This window comes from Chelonoidis abingdonii, chromosome 1 (assembly GCF_003597395.2).
Source record: "Chelonoidis abingdonii isolate Lonesome George chromosome 1, CheloAbing_2.0, whole genome shotgun sequence".
NCBI classification, from domain to species: domain Eukaryota; kingdom Metazoa; phylum Chordata; order Testudines; family Testudinidae; genus Chelonoidis; species Chelonoidis abingdonii.
In genome coordinates, this window is record NC_133769.1 from 272,463,099 (window position 1) to 272,474,218 (window position 11,120).

At 41.8% G+C, this 11,120-nt stretch overlaps 1 protein-coding gene across 4 annotated transcripts in view; it reads left to right on the top strand.

The window, feature by feature from the left end:
* Positions 1–11,120, top strand: part of STK24 (serine/threonine kinase 24) — a 147,153-nt gene that overhangs the window by 35,470 nt on the left and 100,563 nt on the right. The window contains exons 2-3 of one of the 4 annotated variants that reach the window (XM_032771480.2): positions 3,522–3,659; positions 5,152–5,253. The exons of the other annotated variants lie outside the window; for them this stretch is intronic. Coding sequence (XP_032627371.1) covers positions 5,227–5,253 — 27 coding nt within the window. The 5' untranslated portion in view covers positions 3,522–3,659; positions 5,152–5,226. The remainder of the gene's footprint in view (positions 1–3,521; positions 3,660–5,151; positions 5,254–11,120) is intronic. 4 annotated transcript variants of the gene reach the window in all.

Genomic DNA, 11,120 nt, shown 5'->3' on the forward strand with positions numbered 1-11,120 from the left:
TCCAGTCATACGGTACAACCCCTGAGTTTACTGATTCATTAAAAATTTTTGCTAATGGGCTTGCAATTTCATGCTCCAGTTCCTTTAATATTCACAGGTTTTGTGCAAACTCAGGCAGGATCACACCATTTTTATTTTGATAGTGCCAGCCTGGCCTTGACAGCGTTGATTCTTAGATCTGTTGAGTCTTTCAATTCAAGATCCCATGTGTCTCCCTCAGGTATTGAACATACTTTCATAGGACCATGTCTAGATGTTGCATCACAGACCTCTCAGCCTACATGTGAGTGCTTGGATGCTTAGTGGTTAACTCCCAAGGAAACTGACTGTTTTTTTGGACTCCAGAATGTTCTCTTAAATAGCTGAAAGCCTTCCACCAGGTGTACACACCTCAAGAGAGGGAAGAGGTTCTCTCTGTGGCCCCAGGAGAAAGGAATCTCTGAGACCTTTACAGGCTTCCATACAACTTGTTCTGGATTATCTGCTTCATCTAAGCGTAAAAGACTCACTGTCAGTTCTCTGAGATTTCATTTGGCAACTATCTTTGTATCCCATCCTCATGAGGAAGGAAAGTCTGTTTTTTTCCAACCCTGTGACAATTAGATCCCTGAAAGGATTGGAGAGAAACTTCCCATCTGTGAAAGATCCCACCTCCAATGTGGAATGTAAATTTAGTTTTAACTTTAATGGTTCCCTCCCCCCACCGTCCTTGAGCCTGTGGCTAAGGGCTGCTCTACACAAGGGGGGGAAATTGATCTAAGATACGCAACTTCAGCTACGTGAATAGTGTAGCTGAAGTCGAAGTATCTTAGATCGAATTACCTACCGTCCTCACGGCGCGGGATCGACGTCCGCGGCTCCCTGTGTCGACTCTGCTACTGCCGTTCGCGTTGGTGGAGTTCCGGAGTCGACAGGAGCTCGTTTGGAGATTGATATATCGCGTCTAGATGAGACACGATATATCGATCCTTGAGAAATCGATTGCTACCCGCCGATACAGCAGGTAGTGAAGACGTAGCCTATGTGTACTCCCTCTCTCATCTCCAAATGAAGGTAGTACTCTGAAGGAGCTTTAGTTGCTGACCTTTCTTATACAGTATTTTGCAGAGAGAAAGTTTGCATCCACACCCTAAATTTATCACTAGAGTGCTGTCAAAATTTCATCTGAATTTAGGAGTTATGTGCATAATTCCTGTTGTTTCTGGGATGTAGGAACTCCACTATCCCCACTGAAAACAGTGCTACCTGTAACATGCTTTATCATCAGGGAAATAGATGAAATGATGACCCTTCACCTCCATGCACTGTCAGCAGAGTTTGAATCTGGGACTTTCAGCTCAAAATCACAAACCTTCATACTTGAAGTAAAGCATTAAGCCTGCTAACTGGCAGCAGTAGCAGACGGCTATCTACTATTGATCCACCACTGAAGGTGACTTGTAATCAGGGCCGGCTCCAGGCACCAGCTAAAGAAGCAGGTGCTTGCGGTGGCCAATACTAGGGGGCTGCCCTCCGGCCACTATTGGGGCGGCAGCTCTGGGTGTTCGGTGGCAAGTATCTCACTCCCTCTCGGAGTGAAGGACCAGCCGCTGAAGAGTGCCTTGGCTTTTTTTTTTGTGTGTGCCGCTTGGGGCGGCAGAAAACCTGGAGCCGGCCCTGCTCATAATATACTTTGCAAGTTTGTTACAAATAATTAAGTGATTTCCTTCCTTGGTTATCACTACCATGGAACTGGAGATTCAGTAAGTTTATCTGTTTTATTACATCGCGTGTTTTAATGCTACGTTTCATCACTAGGTAGCCAAAATCAGTCAGCTAACTTTGTGATTGATATGTTAATCCTGCAATGCAATGTATTTGGTTTGGGTCTTAAAGTGAATTCTACCAGTTAAAACTGGTCTGAGGGAAGGTAATTGTAGGAGCAGGATAGAGGGAAAAATACTAATCTTTACCTGTGTAAATTAATAATACATGATGGTGTGTTTTTGACGGCCATTATACTGTGTATTGAGGAATGACTACAATTCCTAAGTGTTGCTACTTCAGAAATTGGTTAATTGAAAAAAAAAACAGTAAAATATTAATCTACAAAAGAAGATAAGTTCCATTGGGATTTTATAAAAGGAAGAGTCATCTGATGAGAGTTGTGGGCAAAGCAGATGAATTTGGCAATGTTTTTGGGCTGAAGAGCCGGTTGGATGATAAGGCTAAAGAGAAGATGATTATAGTAATCAAAGCAGGAGACTATCAGGGTATAGACAAAGGTTTTGGAAAGTGAGAGCTGATTGTTCTAAATTCCATTGCTTTTTTTACATTTTCGCAACCTGAACACAATGAGTAAAGGGAAAAGACAAGTCATGGATGACAGATTGCAGACCTGGGACACGGAAAAGCTTATGGAGTTATTCTGTGAGTGGATATAGAAGAGTAAGAACATATGTCTGTGCATGTAAAATATATTGAGTACATTTCCCGTGTTGTGTTTAAATTGTTGACAGTATAGCCAGGAAGAGAGATCAGAGAGAGAGAGAGATCAGATGTCAATCTGAAGGGAAACTGGGGGGAAGTTATGGGAACCTCTTCTTAGTTGTTCATAAAGTTTTCTTGGATGGGCCAACTCTGGAAAGCATTATACATGTATTTTAGTCAACTTCACTGGAGGTGCTTGCATGAGTAAAGTTTGCAGGTACAGGCAATTTTCTGTGGTGGAAAGGGTTAATCTTACCATGAGCATTTGTTGAAGGATGATTATATAGGCTGAAAAGGTCTTTTCAGCAAATAAAATCATAGCTTATGATAAAGCTAGTTTATAAAGTTCATTTATTATACTCTACTTTTGTTGAAGCACAGTTCCCCCTGAGAGGTGAAATTCTCTGTAAGGAAATTAATTTAACTTGATTTTTGAGAGTTGTTGCATTGTGAACTAATCACTGTGTCAATTCTTTAGGAGAGAATTTTGATTATTTTTGCATTAAACACTTTCTATCAAGTGGTTTTGCAAGTTATGTTATTAGAATTGGCTTACTGGAAAGAATACATTCACAGGATTAATGATACATTACTACTGTAGTTGCCGAAGGTAATTGAATGTAGTTTTGTTGAATGATTTTTGATTATTATAGATTAACTGCTATGGTTAGATTAGATTGTAGGACTCATTGACCAGTAAGTGTGTATGGAAATTTAAAAGGTGATTGTTCAAGCTCTGAGGACGGCAGAGATTGTCTAAATGTTAGCTAATTATACATTTCCAAAGAAAAATTTCTTACAGATGTCATTCACCAAGGATGTTCTGCTTAGGTGTGTATGATGATCTTTTAGCCTGTGTTTACATGAATTACAGCAGTGTCTAAGAATGCCCACGTTTCCTTCTCTTTCCCTAGACTCTGTTCTGTCTTGGTTGCATGAAAGATGATTTTTCTTTTTCTCTTTGTGGCTGGACAAGTTAGAAGACTGACAAACCTTGACAAAAGGACCTAAATGCGCCATGTGCAAAACGACAATGATTTCTTTGATTGCAGGGACCTTTTGGCCAGCTTCGGGTAAGGATTTGTGTTTAGAAGAGAACCTTTGGGCTCGTCTGTATCTCCCTCCCCTCAAAGGGATGGCAGCCCGAGGACACCTAACATTCATCCTGATGCCAACAGACTTCAAAGGAGGTAAGCGTCTCAGAAATGCTCCCTAGCCAAATACTTCTCATCAGTCCTGCACCTCAACTTGGTAATATTCTTCAGTACAGCTTTACCATCTCCCACAGATTTCTGTTCATGGCTCCTCTATGAAATATTTGCTCATATCTTACGAAAATTATTGAAGGCCTCCTCAGCTGGTTCTAGCCCCATATAAGTTCATAGAAATAAACGTCACTATCAACAGCCCTGGTTCATTCAGCTCAGAGAGTGCTCTCAAATAGAGGAAAGGAAACTTTATACTTCCTGTGGTTTGTACAAAAGTCAGTTATTTCCTGTCCCCCACCTCTTTTTTTGTTTTCATATTTTGGATCTGTCTCAACACTTGAGCATCTCTGAATTCATGTCCTTTTGGGATCAAGTTGGGAGAAAAAAACAATAAGCATCCCCCTCAATATGTTAAATAAAAACTTTTTAAAGGATCTCTGGAGGACTCCCAGATACCAAATCCTTCTATTTAATTCTTTGTATACTAGCTAGATTGCTAGAAAGAATTGTTCTACAACTGAATCCCGCAAAAGCAGCATGCACTGCGTTTTATTCCCTGAAGGAACATGTTGCTTGTCTAAGGGACAGTCTTGAAAAAAACTTGCATCTTGGTCCAGTGCTGCTGTTTACACCTCCAGAATAATAATTGCTCCCTGGATAAGTTCTTAGTAGCAGCAGACTTTACCGTTTTAAGTTGCTGTTGCTGTTCTTCCCTTTAGAGGGCATGGACTTTTTGGTGAAGAGCTAGATAGCAAGAAGAATAAAGCATGATCCCAGTCTTAATTCCAGAGATGAAGTCTGCATTAAGATTATTCTCAGGAAAGGTCAGATATTGTAGGTCTTGCTTTTCTTGTTCTTATTCCAGAGAGCATTATATGAAACAAATTAGGAACAAGACCACATATCCTTCCATAAATGAGGAAGTTTTTTTTATTTCAAATCTTTCAGTATGGTTATCTTTGGGGATGAGTCAGGACTTTTTATTAATATGGAATTAGTTGTGCATTTGTTGAAAAAAATTCTGTTGTAGGGAGTGTGTTTAGAGCACATAGCTGGCAGTCAGAACTCTCAAGTTGTATCTGTGGCACTAACATCCACTATGTGACCTTGAGCAACTCACGTAACCTTTTTTGCTTGGTTTTCCTATATGTAAAATGGGCATGCTACTTAACTATCAGAAGTTGAAGCCTGTCATGTTTATATAGCATTTTTGGATCCTCTAGGGTGAAAAGTGCTATATAGAGTAATTGCAAAATAGTATTGTAATTTTCATCATCTTATTACCATCCAGTTAATTTTCTTATGGAACTCTACCGTCTCAGTGTAGAAGATATGTGGATCTGAACTTAAGCACATTAGAACAACAAGAAGGTGTGTCAGTCCTAAATATCGTTCTTACCAGGATTTAAAATATGCAAATCTTGAGAGACAGTTTTGCAGACGATTAAGCTAGGGCTTCTGTTTCTCTCCACAGAGTTTTCTGAACATGCCAAAAGGAGCAGCAGCAGATTGATGTGTAAACCATGTCAGTTTTGCTCTGTTCCTGCATATGTTGCCTGGGACGGGTTATGTACAGGTGGATCATCGGTGTTTTTCTGTACTATTGAGTTGCTCTGTTTATGTGGATGATGGTAAGGGAAGGACAGAGAGAGACATTTTCTCTGCTTCCCTTCTGATTTATGTGTGTAGCTGATAACTTTTGTCTAGGCTTTTACGACTATTTCTTTCCCAATAACTCAGCAAGAACAGAGCTAAAAATGAGGATTTGACAACACTGGTCTCTTTCCCCATGCTCCTACAAGGCTGATCGGAAGATATTCTGTGCAAAATTACAATAATGTCTTGGGGAGTATGCTGAGATACAAAGCAGGGAAAATAGAAGCAGGGGAGAAGGGGTGTATCCAAGTTTATGGATTTCTGAAGGCATAATATTTGGACAACTCCAATTACTGGTAAATCTTGTTCATTGCTTCTTAGATTACTTGTGTTGGAGCACTGTAAAAGTAATATCCTTTGCCCCTGGAGCCTTTAAGGGAACATCTATATGGGGGAAAAAAATCCATGGTAGTGAGTCTCAGAGCCTGGTAAACTGACTCGGACTTGTGGGTCTCAAATTACAGGGCTAAAATGAGCAATGTAGAAGTTCCTGCTCAGCCTGGAGCCTGGGCTCTGAAATCTGTCAAGGGGGTCTCAGAGCCTGGGCTCCAGCCTGAGTGGGAACATTTACACTACTAATTTTAGCTCTGTAATGCAAGCTTGATCAGTTGACTTGGGCTCTGAGACTTGCTGCCATGGCTTTTTTTTAGTGTGTAGACGTACCTGCAGACTGATATTATCTTGTGAGTTAAACAAGCAGAATCATTTTACAATATAGCCTTAACCTTATTTTTTAATTGGGTACCAATTACTCCATTTTGGAATGATTAGATTCCTGTTCATGGTTCACTTTGATAAGAATAAACTATTCTTAGTATAGGTTTCTTGGCATCCTCTCTTGGTTCAACTCTTTTTGCACTCCCCAAAACTTAAGGCAGCACATGAGTTTCCTAGGCTGCGGATGCCACATTTCTCAATGTCCTAATTCCCACTCACCTCCCTATGAGGCACAGAAGGTATTTCTCTCAGGCTTGGATGTTTGGTTGCCAACGGGTGTTGGAGGAGATGTCAAGCAGTATGGAACGCTTTCTGGAGGAGGATTTATCTTTAGTGGTTCAAGAGATATAGGAGTCCATAGCCCTGTCTGCTCACAAAGCTGGCCGATTTTCTCCTGAAGACCTAGCTGTTGCCTCTCAACCTCTTCTGACCTGAGATCATTAATCTAACAGATATCTATAATCCTGAATACAGTGTGTTTATCTTTTAGGAAATTCTTCAAAATCATTCTCTTTATAAAGTTTTTCCACTGCATCCAGAATGACATTCACAAATATCAACCGCCCTCTTTAAAAACAAAACTCACTTATCCCAGGCAGAGTTATTTTATATCCTAAAAAGGCAAAAGAGCCAGAGACTCCAAGAAGTCCACTAACGGTGTGGGTCACCAATTTATTTTATGTGGCAGGTCCTTAGATATTATGGTAATGATTGCAGAACAAAACTCTAAAATAGATAAACCTTATTAAATCCTTGACAAGCTGTACAGTACCTAAAGTGAAGACTTCAAGAAAAGGATTTACAGAAGAATTGGAGTTCCCTGACCAGACTCAGAAGGATAGGAATTTTTCCCTCCCAAGAGGTTGGCAAAGATAATGACAGAGATTTGGAAGTGGTTCTTCAAGTGTCCATACAGATTCCACTCTTGATACACAGGCATCTCTTGCACATAAGATCAGATTCCTTTTGAATAAAACTGTCTATTATGGTTGTGCCTTTGACCTGGAAGCTCTCGTTACCAGCTTAGCAGAGTATAAAAGGGATAGGGCAACCTCAGCCATCTATCGGGTTCCTTGTTAATGCCCATGTCTGTGGGACAGGACTATTCAGTATCTCTGTCTCTTCAACCTGAAGAGCTACAGTTCTAATTTATTATTTACAGTTGTTAGGTAGCATACCTGTTGGTTTAAAAATAAACTAGACATTCCTTGTGGAAATAGGGCACTGATAGGTTTTGCCACCATCGTCCTGTTCAGGAAGCCTAAATCGCTGAAGGCAAAGCTCCAGGAATCAGGATCTGCCCTTCCTGTGACTCAGCAATATCTATAAGTGATGGTCATGCTAAATACCTTCTGTGCTTAAGAGCTTATGCTAGACTACTGCACATTAATGTTTAGAGAAGGTAAACTGAACATCTTATGGAAACTTCTGTGGAAACACTGTCTGACTCAATCAAGCCAGGTATGAGACCACCTCCTCCTAGCCACTCTCACTCCTCTAGTTGTTCGTATGAGCTGCAATGCTATCTGCTACCCTAAGCTCAAGGGACGCTCACAAGCTTTGCTCCTTGGTGACTTCCACTTTGTTGCAGAGCATGGGCCAAAAGGAGAATCATACCAAGAACGGCATAGATCTTCTTCTCCAGGAGACAGATCTGATAAGCTTTGCACACAAGGGACACAGTCACTTTCTTATGTAAGCAGTCTGCTGCACCCAATACCGTCCAAGTTGCTGACCCTGCGGTAGCATCTTGCGCCCCAGTACCGAAAGACTCAGTGTAGATCACTCTGGCACTGAGGAAATTTATGCTGAGCTTTTCGGCACTGAGCTTCATGGTGCCCAAGACAGCAGAGTGTTTTACTGGCACGACGGAGCCCACTGGCCCTGAAATACTTCTTAACACTGGCAGACTTATCATTGGGACTGGTACTGAAGTCAAGAATGCAGAGCGAAAGGCTTTTACTCCCACTACACCTTGATCCCAAAGAAGAAGAGTAGGTGGTGATGCATCCTAGACAGGACAAGAATCAGTGCCTTCGTTTGACATTCCAAGTTTTGCATAATCATCTTAGCCTCCTCCATCCTCTCATTGGGTCTTAGAGACTGGTTAGTGGCTCTCAACCAGGGTGCTTACTTCCACAACTTGATATTCCTGCGACACAAAATATTGCTGCAATTCATGATAGGAATATCACACTGTCAGTACAGTCTTCAGTCTGTCCAGTGGTCTGGCAGGAGACTTTATCAAGGTCCTTGCTGTGGTTGCAGCTCATCTAAAGAGTCAAGGAGTCTAGGTGTACCATATTTGGATGAGTGGCTGACATGAATTTCTTCTGCACAACTGGTAAAGACTCTGTACAAAGAACTCTTTGCTTCCCTGGATGTCAGTGTCAAGAAGGCCAATTCCACACTGACTCCCACACAGAGCAGAAAATTCATAGGAACAGTATTAGATTCCAAGGTGCCAAAAGGCATACCTGCCACAACAGACTTAATGCGCAACCAGTAATGCAAATGAAAACCTGATTGACGCTTCTGGGACACATGCTATGTGCAAATATGTAATGCAGCAAGGCTCAGTAGTGAGAATATTAACCACAAGTACATTTGGGGAATAACTGGGTAAGACAATAGTACTACTGAAAAGGATCTGGGGTTATAGTGGAGCACAGATTGAATACAAACCAGCAATGTGATGCAATTACAAAAAAGGCTAATATTCTGGGGAATGTGGGGAGAGGGTATTGACAAGAGTGTTGTATGTAAGACACAGGAGGTAATTGTCCCACTGTACTCGGCACTGGTGAGGCCTCAGCTGGAATAGTGTGTCCAGTTTTAGGTCCTACACTTTAAGAGGTAGGTTTATTGGAAAGAATCCAATGGAAAGCAACAAAAATGATAAAAAGTTATGAAAACCTGACCTATGAAGAAGGTTAAAAAACTGGGCATGTTTAGTCTTGAGGAAAAAAGCTTGAGAGGGGACCGGAATTTAAGGACTGTTATAAAGAGGACTGTGATCAGTTGTTCTCCATGTCCACTGAATGTAGGAGAAGTAGTAACGGACTTACTCTGCAGCAAGGGAGATTTAGGTTAGGTATCAGGAAAACCTTTTAAACTATAAGGTTAGTTATGCACTGAAATAGACTTCCAACGGATGTTGTAGAATCCCTGTCATTGGAAGTTTTCAAGAATACGTTAGATAAATTTCTATGAGGGATGGTACAGGTTTGCTCGATCCTGCCTCAGCTCAGGGGCCTGGACTTGATGATTTCTTGAGGTCTCTTCCATCCCTACATTATGATTCTAAACACGTTAGTGGCAGCAGCACTTTCCTTTTGGGCTGGAAAGATCCAAGTAATTCTCTACGTAGATGACTAGCTGGCACAGGGGGTCATTGATGTCCTCAAGATGCAATGTCTCAAATGTTATTTATTCCTCTCCTATATATGATTCATGATAAACTTAGAAAAGAGACCTTTGACCCATTTCACTTCCAATGCCTTTCCCTGTTGGAAAGGCCTCTTCAGCACAGTGGAAAGGAAGGCTTGCTAAAATCAAGATTACAAGGAGAAATAAATTCTTTGGATCTTTTCTTAATCTGGCAGCACTGGATGTCCTCCACTTTCTGGGGCTGATGTCCGTGGAAATCAAACTAGTTCCATGAGTGGTACTCCATTGCCTTCACTTGTGGATCCACAATTCTATGCTTTGTCACATCCCACCAGTCACAAGGAATAATTCAGATGGTGGGAGGGATCAAACAACCTATCCTGATATCTCCCTGGCTGATCTGTGATGGATATCTCTTGCCATACATACCTGTCTAAGGACCTGGGGTATACCCTTGAACAACCTCTCAGCCCAAGGATTGTGGATTGTAGAGGTTTTAAAATGGCTTATCAGCTGATCGCTGTGGTATGATGTTCCTTTTGCCTTGTTAGTGTTCTATCATTGGATCCAGAAGTGACTTGTTTTACTTTGAACCAACAATGTGTTTCATGGAATGTCGGGGTTGGAAGGGACCTCAGGAGGTCATCTAGTCCAACTCCCTGCTCAAAGCAGGACCAATCCCCAGACAGATTTTTGCCCCAGATCCCTAAATGGCTCCCTCAAGGATTGAGCTCACAACCCTGGGTTTAGCAGGCCAATGCTCAAACCACTGACCTATCTCTCCCCGCCCCCCAAACCAAACTAGAGACAAGAAACAAAGTCCTCAGCCTTGAAGCACCATCTTCTCACTTCTAAACTGTGTACCTGCCAGGGACATTAATATCTAGGCTCCCTTCTTCCTCAGCAGACTGCTTTATTTTGGAAAATGGGAGCTGTCCTTAGTTAAGATGGCCTTTCCCAAATGGCCACTATCTCCCATTGTTTTCAGTGGGACTGCGACCACAGGATACCCTCTCTCTGCCTCTTGAGATATATGGGGCTTGCATGTTCTGTAAGTATAACTTGATTTCATTTTTATTGGGAAGAATGGGAGGTGGTGGCCATTTTGAAAGAGGACATTTTAACTAAGGGCAGTATGTGACTTCTAGCTCATTGAGAACTAGGGAAATGGTAGCCATTTTGAAAGAGGGGAATTCTGTCTTCTTCAAGTGCTCATGTCCATTCCATTGTAATTGTGCTCGTGCTCACGTGCACAATTGTTGGAGACTTTTCCCTTAGCAGTATCCATAGGGCTGGCTGTGGTGCCCTCTGGAGTGCCGCGCTCATACCGCATATATCAGGCGTTGCTGGCCCTACACCCTCTCAGTTCCTTCTTTCCGCCCGTGATGGTCAGTTGGAGTGCCTCTATCCCTTGCTTCGCAAGCTGTTAGCGGTTTCTCTCCTATCTCAGCCTTGTGCTTCTAGCTGTAAATAGAACAGGAGTACTTGTGGGACCTTAGAGACTAACAAATTTATTTGAGCATAAGCTTTCATGGGCTAGAGCCCACTTCATCGGACGCACAGAATGGAACATATAGTGAGGAGAGATATGTATACATACAGAGAACATGAAAAGGTGGGAATTGCCCAATCAACTCTAAGAGGCTAATTAATTAAGATGAACTGTTGTCAGCAGGAGAA